At 42.0% G+C, this 23,627-nt stretch overlaps 1 protein-coding gene across 1 annotated transcript in view; it reads right to left on the minus strand.

Moving 5' to 3' along the window:
* LOC111655488 (protein kinase C-binding protein NELL1) overlaps positions 1 to 23,627 on the minus strand; it is a 238,209-nt gene that overhangs the window by 190,704 nt on the left and 23,878 nt on the right. The window contains exons 3-4 of the mRNA XM_023406920.2: positions 18,448 to 18,598; positions 3,013 to 3,183 (exon numbers count right to left, since the gene is read on the minus strand). Coding sequence (XP_023262688.1) covers positions 3,013 to 3,183; positions 18,448 to 18,598 — 322 coding nt within the window. The remainder of the gene's footprint in view (positions 1 to 3,012; positions 3,184 to 18,447; positions 18,599 to 23,627) is intronic.

Consider the following 23,627-nt stretch of genomic DNA (forward strand, 5'->3'; position numbering starts at 1 on the left):
TTCCTTGCGCAAAGTTGTCATCAAAACCAAATTTACTTAGTGGTTGTCAAAGTGGTGAGAGAACAACTAGGAGGAAAAAATTGGATTTCTGATTCAGACTTATTTTGTGGGATGACTTCATCAGCATTAATCCTCGACAAAAAAATCTTGAAAAAGAAGGTTTTAGTGAATAAATACACAGTCACACTGAGACCTTAATAACTATAATCAGAATGCAAATCAAAAAAAGAAAATGGCAATTGCATCCCTTTGTAACCAACCTAAATCCAGTCCTCATATAAACTATCCTCATTAGTGCCCTCTGGGAAAGTGTGATTGGTAATTCGGGATATATTCTTCTCTCTGCAGTGTTTATCAGCTGTACAAAAGCATCTCATTACAAGCTATATCGCTGCACGCTACTGAAAAGTCAGCATCAAATGACGGTAAATATAGTTTGGTTTAATGGGTTTTCATTTCAGCACTTTAGGCAATCAAACCTAGAATATTTGAGACTTTTTGTATCAACTGTGCAGAAGCTTAAACTTAAGGTAAAAAACATGAGCCCATGAAGAAGACATCATTGCACTTCTGCATCATAGCCAAGTTTTTAAACAAACATCCAGAACAGTTGGATCTGACAGCTGCAGAGTTTAAATACAAACTTTGACCAACAGCTGATCTGCCACCATCATCTCAAAGTGGCATGGGGGGAAAAAAAACAGCATCACATCAGGCTAAAGTGCTGCTGTTTTGTTTCTCTGATGAAAGGTATCACGAGCTGTGATTGCTACTTTGAAGACAATGTGTGAGCTGATTTGCAAGCAGGTGGTGTCAGCTGGTGCGTCTGCAGGTCACGGTGAAATGCAGAGGGGTAAACATGTGATCAGAGCGGAGTGCGGCAGCCGATGAAGTGGTTGACCTTTCTGTCCGACCCCGTACATCTATGGCAAGGGGGGCTCGGTAATCATGATTAAATTCACACTCTCACCGGCCTCACGTTGACCTTCCAACAAAAGCTTCAGAGCAGCTTTACATAAACACCTTCACATCCTCGCCATGTATTGTTAATTGAGAATAAGCAAATGAACTGCATTGCAACACAAGAAAAACTGAGGATTCCCGAACGAATTGCTTGTTTTGGCGAATGTTCTGTTTGAAGAAACATTTGCTTTAAATGAGATTAAGCAACATTTTGCAGGTGTAACACACCTCTGTAGTGCTACTGAACTTCATTACAAGCTGCTGATAGTCTCTCCAAAGCTTCCTGCCACAACAGCTTCACAATGAGACTTTCTTTACAGATCCAAAAGTCTAACAGACACTTTGCAAAGTATTATAGGATGAAATTAGTGGAAAGCTCTGAAGCAGGATGTGTTTTTGTAATGCAAAACATTCAAAATGGCTTCCCTGATTGATGCACGCACTAACGATCAAACAATGAAGAGCTGGATTTATTTTAAATTTTAACCTAAACACTTGTCAACCGCCTGTTACAGAAAAGTGTAGCTGTATTATATAGAAATTATTAAAACATTAACAAGCTAAATACAGAGATAGTATGCAGCATTAATATTATTTACAGAGTTCACTATACTGATAAGTACATTTTGATTTATATAGTATTTTACTGTGGAGGTTTATAACGTATTTCACAGTAAAGTGCAGTAAGGAGATACAGGGTCCTACAAGAACAACACTAATGCACCAAACAGTGCAAAGACGACACCCGGCTGTGGATTGTTATTCTGGTGAAATACCTCAGGGAGAAGTTTCAACAGTCGTCGTTCTTTGATCATGTTCTTTGTGAAGCTTTAGAGATTTCGCTACTTATGGATTTAATGCTGATGAATCTTTTTGTCGTGTGTTCTTCTCACATCGAGGCAAACCGGTGAGTCAAGCCGAGTTAATTTGTTTAGCAGCTGCTTGTTCAAAGCGATGCTTTAATAGTGAGGAGAGGTTTAAAGACTGCTGCAGGTTGGGGGAATGATTTAATGGTATTTGTTAAACAGATGCTGGTGTGTGGTGAAGCCGTGGTTTATCAGAGCGCAAAACAAATATTTAATTAGCAGCATTATGACTGGAGTTAGCATGGGCAGAGCTGTTTGATGCAAGCAACACCACACAGTACTGGTCAGAGAAGGGAAATGACTCAATAAATGTGTTTATAAGGCAGAATGTAAGAGTCTAGCTTAGTGCCATCCTTCACTTTCATACCACTCACAGCCACCATCAGATGACAAATGGTATCCAACCAACCCATTCACTGTAACCGTCTCAATTAACTCAGCTCTCACCCAAAGAACTGTAAGTGCGTAAAAAGTTTTGATTCCATTTTCATGTGCTCTCCATCTCTTTTGTCATCACTGCTTTCTCATCTGACACACGGCCACTTCAGCCATAATTAATCGACAAACCACAGGCCTAATGGGAATAATAGGTGTCTTGGAAGAATCAATACTACAATGCAACCCCACCCCTCCTCATGCATCATACAGCTTTCCATCCATGAGAGGTGACAAAGCATTACCTCGAGTCAAATTTACGCCGCTTGTTCACAGCGCGTCTGTCTAGCAGCTACATTAAGAAAAGGACAAGTAATGTCTTCCTGGCTCTCAGGAGGGAGTGTGAAGGTCGAGAAAGACTGTCACAGCTGAGGTGCATGTTTATAGATCAACTCTGACTGAGTGCTCCTTCAGAAAAGTGCCTTCATTACCCAATCGATGATGCGATTATATCATTGTTACTTTCCACTTCATTATGGAACAGTGTGAGCTGAACACACATCCTCCAGGCTATATAAAGACACAGCCTTTCTCTTACACTGTGTGTGTTAATTTGTCCTTGGATGTTTCATTGTCAGTTAACAGCCTGTCATCCACACTGAGACAGTAGCAAACAAATATTTACCTTGATAAACGCTGACAGCTCATTAGCGGCGTCACTTCAGGACCATGGTAAAAATACAGCGACGCAGCCACTTATGACGGATTTATCAAGGTGTTCCATGTGGAGGCGTTTTGTGTGCGTTACCTGTTACAGTCGACGTGCAGCAGCAGGTGGGAGGCGCTGATGGTGAGGGCGATCTTGTGCCACTGTCCATCGGCGAGGCGGTAGGGGAAGGACTCGGAGCGCGGCTTGCCTTTGAAGCGGTAGTGGTAGCGGATCTCCTCTCTCACCCCGCTGCTCTCCAGCTCAAAGTAACTGCAGAGGAAGAGAGGTGGTCAGAGGTTAAGAGACACTCGGTCTACTGGTTCAGGGTAAAGAAATATCTCAACTCATGGAGGAATAAAACATTATGGGTAGGAGGTTTTGTACAGAACAGGTTAGTGAGCTAATTTGTAGATCTTTTTTTTTTAGGTAAAACATAAAAAAATAAATAAAAAAAAAGTGAAGGGGTGAATATTTTCTGAAGCCATTTTATTTATGATATTTATTCCTGAATGAGTTTGAAAGCTTCTGAAGTGGCTATTATATAATCAGTGACCCAGTGATGAAACAATTAGATGACTGATTTGTCAATCAACAAGAACTAATCCCACTATCTGAATAACTGATCAATGGTTTAAAGTCATTTATGAGGCAAAAATGCAAAACATTTGCTGGTTCCATCTTCTTGATTGTGAATGTTGCTGCTTTTTTATGTTTTATATTATTATAGGTTGAATAAAACAAGCAATCTGAAGATGACATCCAAGACTCTGAGAACTTGAAATAATTATTTTACAGTATTTCTGATATTTAAAAGACTAAATAATCAATAAAAAATTACATGAAACACTGAAGTTCTACTGAAAATTTCCCTGATATTGTTTTTCGGTCGCTGTTTATTAGGCCCTTATTGAGTAAGTTAACAACTTGACCCGAAGGTGGCACTAAGTTAAAGTTCACAGTATCCAATGTTGTAAGGCTTCTTTCTCTCTGGAGCGGGATTAGTAAATAAAATGCGACTCTGACAATTAGAGTTTGACATTTGTTGTGTAGAAGGAGATCACTAAAATCATTCTGATCCACAAAGTCTATTCAAAATCTGGCAGTTTTGTTTTCCAGACACATATCATCAACAAGACAGTTCTTCAAGGGCAAACTGAGCTGATTGTATCAGTAGAATTAGCCTCTGGGGATCTTGATTATTGATACAAAATTTCATAAAAGTCTGGGCCAATGTTTTAGACAGACTAACCATTCAAATATCCAACATCATCTTGGGGTTTCACTGCTGTCTCTGTTTAACACAACAATATATTTACACAATAAAAAGCTAGTTATTAAACTATGAAAATTAAATGTCATTTAGTCTCACAGGCAATCCCCCTGTAGCTGTGGTCTGGTAAAACCCACAGTCAAATTGGCAGAGTACAATGATTTGTTGATCCCATATTTATTAAAAAAGGGCCACCATCATCCTAACCTCTGAACACACATTGTAATTTAATTCCCCAGCCGACACACGTAACAACAGAACGTGTACACACGAGGAAGATGATGCTTGAACAAACAACAACTGAGGTGACTGCTCAGTGCGAGCTTCCAGAGATATTTCTGTCTCAGTTTCACCCACCATCCTCACTTTGTGGTGTGTCTGCAGGCGTTCGACCTGCAGCTCGTCTCCGCACCGTGTGCGCTCTTGTTCTCCACCCTCATCAGCCACGCCGAAGTAAGAGCCAGCCAGCCGCAGACAGCTGCGGCCCGAGCGCCGCAGGCAAACAGTCATGACATTTCAGCTCCCCTGCAGCTGCAAATGACCCCCAATACTGGAACCACTGGACCCCCAGCGCACACACAAAATATACTGTATACGATGAACACACCTTTAACACATACATTCATACAGAACCTCGCTAGAACTTCACCTGTCCCAACATATTCAGGCACAAAAACACACATCCAAACACACCCACCCACACACACACACACACACACACACACACAGGGATCAAGCCCATTCAATACCAAAGCTCAACAGCTCTCATGCATATTTATGGGAAGGGAGAGTGGACCCACTCCACAGAATATCAATCAAGGCTGTGGGGCAGCAGATTTATCCATCTTTCTATTTGGAAAATGAATGAAACTGAGAAAAACTCATAAGAAAACACAACACGGCAAACCCGTAAGAGCTCAAACACACCGTACTGTAGGATAAAATATCAGGACATGATTTTCAGGTATACACGAGAACTAAGATACCTTATCTACAGCTCAAGGACATGATATGATAGTGTGAGTGCTACAGTATAGCCTCTGCATATGAGATAGAGTCCACCACTTTCACTGGATTCACCAAAGGAATTGCTCAGATCTCTGAATGGAACAACATCACTACAACAGTCTAGATTATCTAAACTATCTAACGATGCCTCATTGCACAGACTGTGTGCACAGCTACTGTAAGGCACAGTACAGCAAATTAAGGGTGAATGGAGAGGCTAGTCTGTAAACTGATGGATGTTTACTACATGAAGTGCGGATAATCGTTTTTCTCTTCCATGCACTAACTTTGGCTGATATGGAGGTTTGTTTGTATTTGAGATGATTTTGTTTTTCCTGACCTGTCATTCAGCGTTTTAGCAACATGGCTCTGTTCCCAGATCTCAGCAACTATGGTACCTTGGTGACTACAGCGGTACTCTAACCACCCTACCCTACATGAAAGACGCGCCATTGCTGTGGTGATTGTTTGTGTTGACTACTGTTGCAAACCAAATCGCCCCTCGCGGACAATAAAGGCTTTCTAATCTAATGTAATGTAATGTAATATCAGTAGGGGGGCAATACCTTTTCACAGGTAATCCGACCACAGCATTGTGGGCTTGGAGCTGTGATGTCACGTCACGCTGCAGTGAGATTGTACACTTCACACTACTGCAGATTTTAAATGTTCATTTAACCAAAACTGCAGGTAACGTGTTGGTGAAATGTCTGTAATATAATGGACAATAGACAGCTGGACCTGTAGCCCACAGAAGCAGAGGGAAAGCCCTGTGAACGTGGTTTTACACCAAGCTCTTGCTTCACCAGTCTTTGAAAAATATTCTGTAATGCTTGCAATAGGAGGAGGAGGGGGGAGGGGACGAGGGAGAGATAACTGCCTCTCTTTCATATTGAAGTATATAGCCTATTCTCAGCAAGCATTTTATTAGGAACACCCGTACACTTGCTAATTCATGCAATTATCCAATCAGCCATTCATGTGGCAGCGGTGCAATGCATAAAATCAGCAGACTGATTCCGCCATAAAAGAAAAAGAAAAAGAAAAGACAAAGAAGATGAGAGAGGGAGGGGAGGGGGGTGTTCAGTAAAAGGAGCTCAAACCTTTCCACAGAGCTAATGATGGCTCATCAGCCCCCCACACAGCAGGCTGTGTTAATACAAAAACAATTATCACACAGTAAATTAACAAGCATCACAGGGAAGTGTTTTTCTACAATGTTAAATTGCATTAGCACGCACTGAGCAGTCGCTGCTTACTTAGCAACACGTATGTGTGAAAGAGAGAGAGAGAGAGAGGTAGAGAGGTAGAGTCAGTGTGGGTACGGCTGGCCAGTTCGGCTGTCTCTGTACAGCATGTCATCGCTATAAAATGAAATGAATACATCACTCTGTGGCTGCGCAGGGCACCGACCTGACAGCTCGTCTCCATCATGCTGCAGGAGACGGAGCTGCTGATACTTGTCAGCTGGAGAAGAATCATTTGCACCAAACGAGGAGTAAAACGAGACTGAGAGCTCTCCAGCTTCACATCTTCCACTGATGGAAGCCTCCTCGGGGCTGCGAGAGGCCGGGAATCACTAAACGAGCAGAAACACTGTTATCCTGATTTGACTCATGAAATAATCATCAAAGGCATTAACTCCACTTCACGGTGAGCGTTTATTTTATGAAGCATTTAGTGGTATCTATTGTATCCCTGCACTACAGCATATTTAATGAAGGGGAATAATCTATTGGCAGGCAGTCCATTTGTAATGAATAGTGCGGCCTGACAGACAGTAAAAATGATATATCTGTTTTGGTGCTTCTCTCTGCAGAATATAAACAATGAGCCTTATCGCAGATTAAAAGGCTGTATTCCACTGCTGATCCTTTCATAACCAGCATTTTAAAAAGCTGCTTCTTTTTTTACTAATGACGACCACATGGATCTAACAGACCCCTAATGTGAGCATCCACTGCTTTCAAATAAAAAAAATCATCTTTGCATATCAAAGAAACAGAAACATTTTTTGGCCAGCAGTGGTGGAGGGAGATGGGGCCATGATTAGAATGTGTTTAAATTCAATGTGATAACTTAACAGCTGGGAACGTCTATATTTTCTGAACAAAGATGCACTTGAAAAGAAGTGGCTCATCTATGAGCTCAGATCAAAGCAGAAGAATAAAAATCTAACCCAATAATTGCTGGTTAAAGAATTTGTTTAGGTTTTTATGTTCTATAGCTGCACATATGTTATAGGTTAAGGGACAGAAAGACATATGCAGTGAGACCGTTGCTTTGTATTAAGGTAAGTGCCCTTTACATGCTTACAATTGGATCTGGATCACATCAACAATCAGTTAAACAATGGCCCAGAACACAATGGATAGGAGAATATTGAAGGCTGCAAAGGACACAGTGCCTGTGTCCTACAAACTTGGATAAAAACAAGCTCCACTTGCTACACTGGGAGCAACCTTTCAAAAGGCAAAAGGCTTTGTTGGCCAGTATATTATGTACTCGCTGTAGGAATGTGGACTTGAGAGGACAAAAGCCCATGAACTGGGACACAGCCTTAGATTTCCTTTTCATTTCTAATAAAATACACCACAGTTGTCAAGGAAAAGAAAAATGCTGGAAAAAAGGTTTCTGTGTATTTCCAGGGGTCTTAGTTTAACTGTGTGACTACATATTAATCATAACTGGTATATTCTCTGCTCTGGCTCCACAGTATTCTACATGTACACTTCAGTAAGCCCTTGCCAGCACTTACTTCAGTCTGATTTTTAAAAAAAAGATAATAAATAAAATAAATAAATAAATAAAACATCCCTAAGCACTTGTACTATACAACTGAACATGCTTTAGCCATTTGTTTACAATTTGGCTGATATATAGCTCCTGCTCCTGTAAGCCGATTTGGACGAAAGCGTCTCCCAAATGACTGTAATGTAATGTATACTGAACAAAAATATAGATGCAATACTTTTGTCTTTACTCCCATTTCTTATGAGTTGAAATAAAAGATTTATGATGTACGCAATTCCTGGAACCTTAAAAACATCCCAGTTCTTGCATGGTGTGTGTAGTCACCAGGCATATCATCCGCTGAGCAGGTTTGAGATCTGCGCGTGTGCGACAGCATGTTCCACTTCCTGCCAATATCCACCAACTTTGCACCAATGAAGAGGAGCGGTCCAAAATTCCTCCACAGGCCACAATCAACAACCCGATCAACTCTGTACAAACGAGATGCGTCGCACTGCACGAGGCAAACGGTCGTCACACCAGATACCGACTTGTTTTGTGATCCACACCAGATCTTTAATGTCAACTCATGGAGTATTGTTGTAGAACAGGTACTTTATGTCATATCTTAAACCTAACACATTATTTAAATTATGTATCTGCAAGCATTTCAGACTTTTATCATTTTTGTTTACTAATACTTTTATGTATGCAGCAAGTTGTTCTAAAGCTTAATGAGATCTCTACATCCTACACCATGACAGTGTGATGCTCTCACAGCATTTACCACTCTTTCAACAGTTTTCACAGAAGTAATTGGAACATTATTTCCAGTAAGAGATATGGCTGTTTAATTTTTCTAGCATAAATCATCTTTGGTGTGAGCAGCACAAATGAAATTTCAGTCACTTTTATTGTAACTGGGTGGAGGTAGACAGATGTGGCACCGTGCAAAGGTTTGAGGCACTTTTAGATGTTTAGATTCTTATTGATCACGCAGCACCATCGAGGAGGCGTCTGATCGGTCCTGAATTCATTCTGCAGCATGACCCCAAACAGTCAGCCGGAGAAACACCTTCAGAGACGAGAAGAAGAAGGAGTTCTAAAACAGATGGTCTGGCCCCCACAGAGCCCTGATTTCTACATCATGGAGTCAGTCCGGGATCACATGAGGAGACAGAAGACATGGACACAGCCTGAATCCACAGAAGGGCTTTGGCAAGTTCTCCAAGATGCGTGGAACTGCCAAGTACATGGATTATTTTTGAAAGCATTCTTGCTTTACTTTTAGTGTCTTACATTTTAACATAGCACTGTATGTGAAAACCTGGAGAGATAACAAAAATATTTGTATGTTACTAGAGATGAGTGAGAAAATATATATTTTTTGTTTTTGCTCTTTTGGGAATTTGGAGAAAACAGATCCCTCGTGACGCTTAGAGTTGGTTGTGCTGAACATTTCCCAATTGCACTGTAGATGAAAAGGTTGATTCCACTCTCATAACTGTCACACTTTAGAGCTATCGTATGTATTAGATTAAGATTGATTAGTTCTGAGTTGGTGTCGTAGGGACTGTGTTGTGTATTGTGAGTCTCATTGTGAGTATGAATGATATGGATGTGTATTACTGCATCTGTTGCTATTGAAGTGCAAGCTTCCAATTACTTCACACTGGAAGGAACTGAGCTCCAGCAGTAGTAGTAGTTTCAGTTAGCTTGCTTGGTTAACAAAAGCTACTACTTTCTTTTACAGCGCCACTATCTCAACCAAAGTTGTTGCTGTCAAACTTGGAAAATCTGTTCTCTCTGCTGCTGTCACTTCAGTGCGTATTGCCTGGACCCCCCTCCACCCCTTTCACACCCAGTCTTCATATCCAGCACCAGGACGAGCTCATCAGAGTCCTCATCACATCCAGATCTCCAGCATCTCTTCTTCCCATTACCACCACCACCACCAGTGTCTAGACCCCCGGGGGGTTTCCTATACTTCGCACAGCCTCACCGCCTTTTTCTAATATAACGACATCCTGAAGGGATCTAATGACCAAAGACTCTCACATCTCTAACTTCTTTGGTTTCGCACACGACAGTAAAAGTCTATTCATTGACTAAATTTAGGTCTCTCCTGATTGAGATGTAGTTAAACGACAAGTTTAATTACACGTAGTTCACTACTCCCCAACACTGTACTTTAGATAGGCCTGCGGTCAGTGTTAATGTGAGATGGACAAAGCAGAGCTGATGGTTTTACAGCAGGTTTCTCATTAGCTGCAGAACTGAGACACAATTCAAGGCAGATATTACCAGTGAAAACATTATTGTTTTCATAATGTGGGACATATGAAGAACAGTGCTAATTCTTATGCCTCTTTCCATTTTCTTCACCATATTAGAAATGCGCTGAGTTCAGGAAAGATCGTGAATCAATCTGCTGAGTAATAAATAAACAGCCAGCAGTGGCAAGGTTGCAGGCTGTGTCTCCTGAGACAGGAGATTGTGGGCTGCGGATTGGTCTCAGGAGTGCGGTGACAGCTCTGGGAAGAAGCTGTTGAGGTGACAAGTGGTCTTCATCAAAATGCACTGGTGTCATCTGTAAGAAGAAAAGTTTTGGAAATGAATGGCTGCCGGAGATTGCTGCGTTGGCTGTATATCATCCTGAACTTATTCTTCACCCCCGTGTCATGCAGCTATTTTATGGAGGGCAGCTGACATCCAATTATCTGCTTAGTAGGGAGGTCAACACTCTGGAGCTTGTCCGTGGAATGGGAGGAGGAGGTGGTAAACCAGATACTACGATGGGAAGATGCGCCGATGCCCTCGGCTACTGACCTGGAAAATGTGACCAGGATTGATTGAGAGACATTGTGCTTCAGTTGTCAATGGAAGATTATCCTTGATGGGAGTTTCTGGATTTAGCAGACGCTCTCATCACAGAGGGTGATCGCAGCTAGGTGTAACTTTCCTTACTGAGCCTGTTCTCGAGGTATATGGATCAAGGGGGTGCGACGAGCAGAAGGAAATTAATTCTCATTTTCACAGTTTGGAGTGTTTTCAGTGTAACATTATTAGCAGCAAAGCTTTGTGCGAGGCAGAGGTCCACCAGGGATGAGGGTGATGCTGTTCAGTTTAAACAGCTCATGGACAGGCCTGAGGGTGCAGAGGAGAGAAGGAAGCAAATCCACAAGGGTGCTTCACACAAAAATTCGCAGCACTGGTAGTGCTGATTTTGTAAAGGCAAACAAAAAACAAACTCACCTACTATGATGAACAGATGATCAACTGAATGTTGGAAAAACCAAACCAGAGCAAATACTGTCATTCTGAGAGACTCTTCCCTTCTTCTATCTTCCTCCTCAGTCGCACACAGGTACAAAGAGAAACGGCTTTAGTAACAGAATTAAATAAGTATTTATGTTGTTCACATTTCAAAATTTATTGTCGAGTTATTTTTATGTAGTTCATTGCAATCATGTGAAAAATATCTTGGAAAAAGTCTTTGAAATGGGTACAAGACTATAGAAGTATCTGTCTTTTGATATCAGGACAGTGCGGCCATCACTCTCAATCAAACTGTAAAATAAGTCAGTGGTATTAGCCGCCCAAATGCTGAAAGACATTTTTGGGGATTGGGATGTTTTTCTGCCAGAGAGCCGTTTTTCAGCCGAGAGCCTGGTGAAGGTCTCTGGGGTCTGAAGACTGCTGGACAGGTGGAGGAGGTCTGGCTGTGTCTGGGTGTGTGTGTGTGTGTGTGTGTGTGTGTGTGTGTGTGTGGGGGGGGGGGCTGTCACTCAAACTAACACACTGGACGTTTCAGGGAAGTGTGGGCCAGGGTGAGTCTGATATTGCCTTTTTTTTGTTGCTAGGGAGCAAGCAGAGCCTTTGTCATGCTGTGAGAGTAATTTCTTTTTTCCTGTGGACTTGATGTTCTTCTTGAGGTTCCTTTCCTGTAGGCCTATTCAGCAGATGTAAACCTGCACCGGCTTCCTCACAGAAATGGAGGCAGCGACTGACCGAGCCAGTGGTAGTGTCAAAGCTGTCTTCAGTGTACAGGGGCCTCTGATGTGGCCCAGTTCGAACGCCTTCACAATCTGTCTGTAAATTGCATCGTCTGAATGAATGAAGTGTTCCTTTAGTCTACCTTGTATGAGGCACAGCTAACCACTTACTGGCATTTCGCTCCTTTTATAAAGCTCCGGTAATCAATATATTTTTCAAATGAGCAAGTTAGTAAGAGAGTTCCTGTTTTACAACACATTTACTGTACGGTTCAGTGTCAGCGCTCATTAAACCTGTTTCTAGCAGCAGCAGCAGGCGGTTTTTTTTCTTCTTCTATCCACTCTGTGCTGCCTGCCCTGCTCCACATGGCAGACAAAGGCAGACACCAACTAGCTGGCAATGAAAGAGGGACACGGAGCTACTCAAGAGCCAGATCATTTTTCACAGGAGTGCAAACCAAACCAGAGCTAGAAAGGAGACTGAAAAATGAGACAGAAAATCGACTCATAAATCGACGCTAACTTTGCTCCATGTTACGGTGCATATGACATCCACAGTTCCCATCACACTCCTGTCTCTCTCCTTGTTCCAGTATCCCTCTGCGCTGTCTAATAAAGGCAATATGTCAAAAAAATTCTTTAAATAAGTGTTGCTCTGTGTCTCTCGCATATGCAAATAGGCAGCTTTGCTAAAAAATGTTATGGTCAAAATATATCGGCTGTGGGTGTGTCACATTCAGGTCGAGTTCTTCATCCGCTAAACTGCCAAAAAAAAAAAAACCCACACTCATATTCAAGTGTGCAGAGTTGGTGCTGAAAGTGTGGTGTACATGACCATTATCTAACCTATTAACAAGCGAGCGATTATATCCACCTTTGCCAAAATGGTTTTCACACACCAGCAAGAATGAGTGAGGAAAAACTAGAACATAACCTGCAGAACAAAGACTAATTCTGGGTAAGAATTTCTGCATTTTGGTCAGCCTGTGTTTGTGCACAAATTCAGAAGGACTGAGGGGAAGAAGGAATCATTCTTAGGCAGCATTTCTACTGTATTTTTATCTTTTTCTGTAGAGCAGATACAGTAGAGGAATAATCTGTAAACTGGTTTCTGACTGAGGTGAGAGGGCCCGCCTCATCCCTCACCCCTACTCCACAGGTGGAGATGAAGAGTTCAGGATCGAAACGGGCAGGTTTCCTGTCTCTAGCATTCATGCGTAAATCCCTTATGATGGCACAACAAATTTTTAAAAATTCTGCAGATCAAGTTTAAGCAAAAAAAAAACCCAACACAAACAGATAGAGCAGAGATTCACTGCGGCTGCCCGGCACGGCACCAAACACCTGCCAGGAGTTGATAAACAAACCAAATGCTGCCAACATATTAACAATTTTGGCATATCATGATCATATTAATTTTTAGTAATATGTCATCCCAACTTTTTTTTCAAGGCTATCATATGGAGTATGTGTTAAGAGTCAGATGATGTGTGTTGGACTGCAGGATTACAAAACTACAAAAAGGAGATCCTCGCCTGGATTTTAGAGATTATAGAAGTGAGTGAAATCTCCTGACACCTGACAGCCGTCCAGGACTGTTACATACATGACACCATATGCAGGTCCTGGATCTGGGGCTACATTTACATGTATTCAATTGGACGATACGTTTGTCCAAAGCAATGTACAAATGAGGTACAATCAAGCAGCAATCTCTGGGGCTGAAAACTGAAGCCAACACGGAGGTGCAGTGCCTTGAACGACCACTAGAGGCTGGCTCCAAAAATTAGTCAATCCTCCATTAAAATGTCCAACTTTACAGCAGCATGTTTACAGCCTGGTCTCTTTAGCTAAATTCCTCCATCATGACAACTCTTTTGGGGGGTGAATTTTTTTATAACTCACCTGTTTACATTTTATTATTTTATTAAAGTTATACATAATTGAGGGCATGGCGTCTGTGAGTGACAGGTGGATTGCCACAAACCGGTGTGCACCGAAGACTTGGCTCCACACACGCCTCAACTCTTTGCCCATTTTTGTATTAGCTGGGAGTTAGGCAGAGTCGGGCGCTGCCATGATGGCGACGGCGGTGCAGCCCACTCTGAGTCAGATACAATCCAAGCTAGTTAGATATCACTGTAAGCTAGGAATTTTAAAGTATTCCTTACGCTTCCTGATTTAACTGCAACACATTAATTCTGGATGAAAATTTTAAATAAGTGTTGCTGTTGTGCTCATGTTCAACTAACTGCTCATATAAAATGTTATTTTACACTGAGGGAAATATTGACTGTATCCAACTTCCCCGTGCCTACTCATCAACAGTCCCAAACTTTTAGCACAAAGTCTAGTTTAACAAGTCCCTCTCTTCCATCACTGTGTGTGTTTTCAAGTCCCACCACACGTTGACTTCAGCTCAGCATGTTTCCGTAAAAGAGAAGAACCTGTAAGTGCTTATGAGCTGAGGCACTGAGCGGAGGGAGACAGACCTGTGACAAAGGGCAGGCAGATGAACAGAGCAGCTGGAGGAGCTGGCTGAGCATCTTTAGTGTTTGAGTGCTCAGGTGGGAAGAGCAGCAGTGAGGCTGGGCTTTGAGTTACTTCATCACAGAGCGACTGCCACTTGCTGACAATGAGAGCGTTGCTGGGACCCACAAAACTGCTGGATAGGCAGAAATGGTCCTTTTGTTCTATTCAGCCTAGTGGAGCAGCAATAAACCTTCCCTCCCATTCCCCAGTGCCGGAAACAAGAAGAATTTTTTTTTTTTTTTTAAGGAAAAAGCTTCTTCTGCTTTTGCGGCGCGTACTGAAAAATGCTTGCGTTGAAAAGACGTTTTCACTTTGAGGATGAGGAGAGTGGAGGATGAGAAAAGGGAGGAGGGAAGGATATTATCATATTGGAAAAGCCGAGCTGGCAGAGGAGGTGGGAGGGAGGAGAGGATTGATTGTGCTCAGAGAAAAATGAAGAAGTAAAGAAGGGACAGAAAGGGAATGTGTGATTAGATTTGGCCGGGTGGTTGGCTAGTTGTCCGTTCGCTGGCTGAATGGAGGCCTGTGTTATAATGGGAAAGAATGTGCATCAGGCGATGGCTCTAATAGGGCCTTCATAGAGGATTCAGAGGTTCACAACAAATCCTCAGTCACAATGGAGCACAGGTCGGCACTGAGCCGGTCAGGGCTCCGTCCATCTTGCCAAATTTAATTACACTCGCAGTGTGGCAGTCTGACTCACACAACACCTCAACGCAAAATAACTTTCAGCCTCCCACGACTCAGCGAGGTGAGATTTGCATCCGAATACCTCCTTTATGACTCTCAACAATGCACAATATTTGAAGTGACACGAAAGGTCTCGAAAATAAATAAGTGACTGAAGGTTTATTCTGTTATACTTCTGACATACATGTCAAAATATTCACTCTGGATTTCAGCTGTAATGTCACCAAAATTACAAGAGAAAGAAAAAGCTCATTTTCTATTTTATCCCCAGTGGGGCCTGGTAATACAATTAAGTTTTAGTTTCATGTGCCGAGATTGAGAGATACCCACATTTGAAACATCTGCCGCCTCAACGGCGATGTCTCTTTCTCCAGAAACAGTATCCCATTACTCTGGATCATCCACAAATCTCACTGTAAACCGACACGTATAGATCCGCAAATCCTCTTACGGAGAAGGTTACGGTGGGTGGATGGGTCAACAAAGATGACTTCTACCAAGAAGACAATTGTACACATCCCCTCCACTACAGCAAAGGTAAACGCTGGTTTCTTTTAAGTAGGTAGCAGTAAACAGTGTCCGTATGGCAACATTCCACCGGGGATAAAGTACGGACATATGTGTAGTTTTAATCTGGGAAAACAGACGCTTTCAAAGTAGACAGCCCTAACCCCGCCACTCATTTCTGAACATCAAGTCAAAGATTCAGTATATCTAACAGCTGGGTGGGGGTTAGTCCGAGCACTCCTCCGAGCTGCAGGTGCTGCACGGTGCATGTCATTGCGCCCGGAGGAGGAGGACAGTACAATCAACTAGCTCCATTTAGCCTTGCTGCTGTTTGGCCAGCCTGCTGTGCGACAATTATGCCTGCAGGTAATGTGAGCGAGAGCCAGATAGAGACTGACAGAGAGAGAGAGAGAGAGAAGAAGGAAACTAAAAGGCAACTCTCAAGGTCACCTTTAAAGCACAGCAGGGGTCAATACATTTCTCCTCATAGAGTGGATAATGCAGTAGGTGCTTGAAGAGGAATGAGTTCACATACACACTAGTGAAGAAGAAAGACATATTCTATTATAAATCACAGTCCTGCATTCAAAACCATATCTTAAAAGATGAAAATCAATTAAATGAAAAACCAATGAAAATATTTTTAACTTAAACATGTCCATATTGTGTGTTTGTTTTTTTTTTTAATAATACAAGACATGTCATGAGTGAACTAAGCAGTCAACACAGTATTTCCACGTTGGAACTGCAGTGAACCAATGACAGTCTCCTAAAACCAGATTCAAACAGCCAGGGTTTCACATGTCAGATATCTAAGGGGACGGGTGGCAAAATAAACCAGAAACCATGTCAGTGCAGACAGTTAACATTGGCATCACCACTGACACTGAGTCAGCCACTGCCACTTACAAGCTAACAAACAACGTAAAAAAAAAAAAAAAAAAAGATGCTAACTGTGCTAACCTGCTAGTCGCTGATTTTGGTCCCAACAGACTCCTCACCTGACTCTGGGTCTGACTGAGGCTCAGACATGTGGCTGAGTCTCTCTGATGTTTCCTCCTTTAAGCATCTTGATACTCTCTGCTCTTTCATCTGTCAATCTAACACAAACAGAGGTGGTGGGCGGGCTCAAGGCCTGATCCAGATTTCTCAATGAGGAAGTAAGAGTAGATGAGCTTCAGACCCAGTTCTCTTCTTTTTGTCAATTGCTATGTGGGAAAACCATGTTAGACAAAATATTAATCATATAGAGTATTTTTTTAAAATATTCTAAACATGTTTGCAGAGGAACTCTGAGAGTATGAAACGTTCAAGAAACAGTCCAAGTCTTTCCACATTGCAATATTCGCTAATTATTGCTGTCGAATCAACATGTAAGATCTAATATTGTAGTTGGTCGTTGGGTAGTTTAATATAAGCGCATTATAGAAAAGTCAGTGTAACACAAAATTAAGTCTTCAGCAATAAAATATAATAATTTTATTATTTTTCTCAAAGCTTCAGGTTTGCAGCTACTTCTGAAGTACTATAGATTTCACTCAGCATGACAGTCTCAGTGATGCTAAAGTATATCAACTCTGTTTCCTAAAAATAACGTTTACCAATCTCTAACGTGTACTCAAACACGATTTGAAATGTATTTGCAACTGGGTTATGTTTTCTATTAACATAATGAGTTTATGTTGTTAATTTACAGCTGCTGTTAATAAATGTAGTGCTGCATCCATTCAAAAAAAATATGTTGCCTCTGAGCATAATCCAGCTGGCAGTAATGTTTCCTAAAATCATATTTGCGTTTCCATTTTAGCTGTATAGACAATTCACAATTTCTAGGAAATATGGCACATCAGTCAAACATGTAGCTGCTTCTCACAGCAGAGGAACTGGTTGCTTTGTTAACTATGTTTTAGGAGGACTAGCTTTCTTACTTGAGGGGCCCTCTACTTCACTCTCCCATTGTGTATGGTTTTGCCTTTGTCTTGACTTCAAGCAAGCACACACACACACACACACACACACACACACACACACACACACACGCTTGCATGCTCACACTGTGTGTTTTACAGAAGTGAAAGCTTTTACCTTCAGAGGAATGGAGGAAAAAAATCAATGTTGCCTGCCCTTTTTAAAAACAATTCACGGTTGTACAGTTTCTCAGGGGGCTGGGGGGAGAGCTCGCTGCTGCCACATGCTGAAGTCCTACACTCATCACATTCTGCAGCAACATTCAGTCCAGTGCAACAAATTCAATAAGACTCATTGAAACAGTCAAGAAAACATTACCAATGTTCAAATTATTACTCAGGGAGAAAAAAAAAAAGAGATGTATACCTGCTTCTGTTCTCTGGCAGGTTCACAGCAGCTCAGTTACAAGGCCATGTGCTGTAGTTATCAGTGCAGCAGCCACAGCTAGATGCTGTTGGTCTGTTTGTGCAGCTCTATTCTACTCTTCTATTATCAGCATGCTTGCCATTGCTCAGTGCTTCATACTCATCTTGCAGACACAATACACGGAAGGTTATCTTTCTGCCCTGAGCATACAGGAGAAAACGCTGCATTATTCCATCCTTTGACTTTCCCTCCCATCACCTGCTGATTTACACTAACAGTGAAGTAATCTCACACTGATCTTCACTTTACTACACCTCATCAACAGCCGTCTGCAAACAGCTATGAGTAGGATGAAAATTCATCTCCGGGTTTAATTTAAAAATGAGAGCGGTTTGTAATCCGTGATGTAAAGTTGTGCTGAAAAGGAGCTGCGGGCCAAAATGAAGAGGATTAGAGATGGATTACCTGTGTTCTGACTCGTGGATGGAGAATATGACTCCCGACGTGGAGGACTTCTGCTGGATTGAGGCCAAGAAGGTAAACTCACTTTTACTTCTGAACAGCTGCACCACTTTCTCTGTGATGTGTGCCGGGGCGTGAACTGCTCTCCCGACATCTGAGGGGACAAAGAAATGTGGAAAAAATCATGAGCTTGCGTAAACTCTTTGCACAGGCGTTGCGCTGTCTGCCTCCTCTGCATGCACTTGCCGAAAGTGCAAGCAACACATTAAGTCAGTTAATCACATGGTGAAACACAAAGTAACACCTTTACACTTTGAAAACATATCTCATAAATCGGTTCTGTCTGACAGTGTCTGTCTGAAAGAAAAACAATCTGTTGATGCCAACGGGCTTCGTACACCGGACTAGGGCTTTTAAACTGCAGCATTTAGACAGTAAACTTTGTTTGACTGTGTGTTTGTGTATACTAAAGAGAACTTTATGCCCTCTTGAGGACACACAGAAATAGGAAAATCATCAAAAATAAAGATCTGGCTGGCCAAAGCTCTCGCCCGCTGCTTTGTTTACTCCTAAATGATCCTTTCAGTTTCAGTCTTTGTAGTTTTGCCCATCATTTCTTTCAGTTATGGCAACTTTTCTACTCACCAAAGTAAATGCTGAGGTATGGAAAACTGCCACATCAACAACACAAGCAGTCTGACATTTAGACAAATAAAAGTTAAGCCAGCTCCAAAAAAAAAAAAGATACTGGAGCTTTTTGTCTTGGTATCCAATCCACAATATCCAGCATTAACTAGAGCAGGTGGTATTTTTTGTATTAAACCCTGAGTTTTAATATTGATTTCCTGCTTCTCACAGACAGTGTTTGTCATTTGTGTCAACACGCAATGAAAAGAACTGAAAGACAGAACTAAAAGATGGTTATTGTGCAGACGGTGATGGAAAAAATGTTACTGTGTTCAGGGACACCACAACACATGACAGATGACTCGCACAATATCAAACACAGCTCGCATTCCTTGAAAATGTGACACAGTGAGTTTTTTTTTCTTCATTCTTTGTAACACAGCATCAGTTTTCACAAAGAGTGACGGCAACTTAAGGTCTACTTACAAATCAGTAAAAGTTGATTTCATGGTGTGTGAAATTTATATAAAACTAGCAGCTGGACGGTAAGAACGCATGGCATGCGATGGATAATTTACTCAGCTGTTGTTATTATGAGCAATGCTGGTGGCATTCCTGTTCAGACTGAAATCTCTCAACAACTATCAGATTGATTGACATAAAATTTTGCACAGACATTCATGGGCTCCGGAAGATGTATCGTACTGACTTTGGTGGTCTCCTGACTTTTTAGTATTAGGGCCAACATGAGGTTTGACAATTGTGATTTGAAATGTCTCAATAACTGGTGGATTATTGGATCGATTACCATGAAATTTAGTAGCCAACAGTCATTCACTCATGCTAAAGTTAGCATTTAACTCAAAGCACTGCTTCCATGCCCACCACCAAAACTGCAAATACAGGGAATGTACAGGACAATCAAAATGAGTATATTTTAGCAAAAAAACTACAAAAAGACAACACAACCTTGCTGTTTCTAGGATTTGATGACAGATATAGTCCTCACAAGTCTAGGAACATAAGCATGTTGTGTATGTGAACACACACGTGAGAGAGGAAACCTGAGAAACTCGCTGCACTAACAGTAAACATGTGTCTGAGCCTCCAGACCAGAGTACAGATAGGAACAAGAGGCTCCTGTGGCTCCACATTCGCAGCTGTACAGGACAGAGAGTAAAATGGAGAGGAGCCTGTGGCTGTCTCAGCGCAGGGCTTTTAAATCTCCCCAGGGTGACAGTGGCCTGCCTGCCCTCACACTCAGCCTCCCTGCTGTCACAGCCCAGTCGATAGAGCGCCACTTCCCGCAGCATCCCCCAGTTCTCCAACATGCCGGCTCCCTGACCAGAATCTGTCATTAGATCATTCCTTCAAATCTGCAGAGACTCCGGCCTCATCTTTATGATGTGGAGATATTGTCAGATTTCAAGTGTTTGTTTGGGTTTTTTTGTTTTTTTTAACATCACCTGACCAACCAGTTAAAAAAAAGAGCTATTTGTTGCACCTCAAGGTAAAAAAAAAAAGGTTTCCACTTTAATTCAATCCCATTTAAACTGCAGCTGCCGCCCCATGTGTATGTGCTTAATACAGTAAAGTTCACACTCTTAACAGCTATGATCGATACCAACAAATTGTAGCAACGAATCCAACTCAAAAGAGGCAGCAAACAAACTAAAGTAGACTCCTACTTCTGTGCACACGAGCTTGGCTGCAAATGAGAATGGGAGTTGAAATGGATTTTATCTGCAGTGATTAACTGCGCATCTCGCCTTCCTTTCAAAGTAGTGTCAAGGCTGGAAGATCCACAATTCAACCGGGTCAGATGCGGAGAACTTTACTTTAAGTTCATGTTCTAACAAATGAACAAGCCTTATACCTAAACAGCTAAAATAAAAGGCGTTTTTTCATTGCTTTCCACAGTGACCGATATGAACATCATCTAATCTGATGTCCCTACTCGCAGGACAACATGCCCGTGACCATGCGTGCTTTCTGAACCGCCACCTCCATGAAATGTAGGTAGGAGACAAACACCGGTCTCTGATGCCAAAGTTAGACACTTGCACCCAAGGGAAGAGGAAGTCATCCATTGTGGCCTCCTCCTGAGAGGCTTTGTGGCATTATAATACATCACACTACTCCAGGCTGCGCTTCGGGGAGAAGAAAGTCATTATACGTATGACCGCTAGACATCTCTTTTCAGGAAAACATAGGTTAGGTTGTTTTAAACGAATGGCCAATGCTTGCTAAACTAAGTATCAAAAGACGGTCATTTGCTCTAATGCTGATATATATTTTCAGAGAGATCTTTAAATACAGAGCGAATAGTACAAAATGACTGTCAGCGCTGTAAACACAACAATGTCCTCTTTCTTGTGCATAGAGTATATAAAACAATTTCTACTACTGTCTATTTTTCTAACAATGTAGGACTTAAAGAGACTAGGCTTGGGTGATATCCAGAATTTAATATCTCGAAACAGTCCAGCCCAAATACTGCAATATACGAAATTGTTCAAATAAAAGAAAACAAACTGAGTGCGATCACGCCCCAACAGTCCACCAACAATGATGCATCAAAAGTATGATGGAAGCAGAACTCCAACAGTCTCCACTGTACGGCAATCTCACGCTTGTAGACATAAACAAACCCATTTACAGTGACAGGAGGAAACAGGTAGAGCGGGAAGGTATGTCTCCCTGCAGACAAGATGAAGCTCAGCGTAGCAGGCAGCAGCCGTCTGTCGCACCATCACCCCACCCCCCCTCAATTTAACAGCTCATCACTTTAATCAGGAGCCTGGCGGGTCCTCCCCAGCTCGGTTAAGTCTTACAGATGCCCTCTCTAACTGGCAGTGAGGATGAGGAGCTCAGCCGAGGGTCCGGAGAGACTTCACTCACCGAACGCTCGGCCAGTCGAGTCTGTGTGGACTTCTGTCCGGCCTGATATGAAAAACCCGTGTCACAGTGTTACAGCCAGATAAGCATGTTACTGTACTATGCTTAAGTTTTTGCCAAGGGCACAAAGTGAATCAGGCCATCAGTGTCCAGCAGGTCAGCTAATGGCAGGAAAATGTTCTACAAGCCTTCACTCTTCAGCTCACGGGGAGGAACATTACTGTACACAACCTCCTGCAGGTTTGTATGTTTGTGTGTGTGTAGTGCTTCAATACATGTAATTAGGGATTGAGTGATATGACATCAGAATAATTTCAATCAAAAGGAAAAATTCAACACCGTGGTTTTAAATAATCTATAGTAGCTTAAATCTTGATTAGCATGGCTGCAAACAAGCTGCCTTTCATGGAAATTCTCAGCTTTGAATGAAAAATATGGCTCCTTTCTGATGTTGGTAGGGGGCACCTACACTCAATGCAGGACCATGCTTGATTACATGTTTCAAATGTAAACTGAGAAAAGATCCTTTGCTGTTAAAGTGTTGCCATTTAACTGAGCCACAGTAATTACACCTTGTCCAAAGAGAGCCAACTATAGCTCTGAAAGTAGTGCACTGTAAATCACCACTTTCTATTGTAGCCTATGATGCACGTCCAAAACACATATACCTATTGTTTACTATGTAAAATACCAAACAAATAACTATCACACTCACATTCCTCTGGATCAACAGGTCTCAGCTCCTGTACCTTAACCACTGTTGCTGTTTCTCTATAATGATGTGATGTGACTGGCGTCTCTAAAAGGACATGCTGCTCTGCAATGAGGTCAGAGGTGCTGCAATGCCAGCTACTCTCAAGTGCAGCAGAGAGAAGGAGGGAAGTGGTCTTGAGGACAAGAAAGTGGCACATGGCTAAGTGGCTACGCTGTTTTTAGACTGTACAGTGCTGAAGCAGAGGCAACAAGCACTTGAAATCTTACAGGTACAGATTTAAAGACAGAGAAAATGATAGGGCTGCAACTAACAGTTATTTTTTATGTTGTTGAGCAGTTTCCCGGAGCCCAAGGTTACGTCTTCAAATAATTTGTTTTTTCCAAACGACAGTTCAAAACCATAAAATATTAAATTCAGGATTATATAAAAGAGAAAAGCAGCAAATCTCCGGGGGGGTGGGTGGGGGGGGGGTTACTCAGTTTCAGAACAACTTGAGTTTGCAGGCCTGGTACTCATGACAAAGCTTTTTAATCATGAATATCAATGACGTCTGAATCAGTACATGGTCAGTGTACAGACTGGACGAAGGAAACGGTACATGCACGTACACAGCTCCACAAACACACTCTATACTCAGGCGTCAGATCAAAGAGCGTCTCAGTGCACTGTACAGCTAGTTTGGCTGTCTCTGTTGGACAGTAGTCATATGTTTACAGTCCCAGCAGCAGCACAGTCGCCATCACTGGCAGCTGCTCAGAGGCTGCTGGGCTCTGGTTACAGCAAGGAACAAGATTAAAAGGTACAAGAAGAGAAGAATAACACATCAAAGTTTCCTGGCGTCGGTTTCAGCCAATTAACTAAACCCACAAGAGATAACTAGTTGGCAGGTGACACACAAGATAAAAGCTGATTTTCACTGACCAACACAGCTCTGTGATTCCTT

The sequence above is a fragment of the Seriola lalandi genome, unplaced genomic scaffold (genome assembly GCF_002814215.2).
Source record: "Seriola lalandi dorsalis isolate HSWRI2012SDOR001 ecotype SW California unplaced genomic scaffold, Sedor1 jcf7180002054319, whole genome shotgun sequence".
NCBI classification, from domain to species: Eukaryota; Metazoa; Chordata; class Actinopteri; order Carangiformes; family Carangidae; genus Seriola; species Seriola lalandi.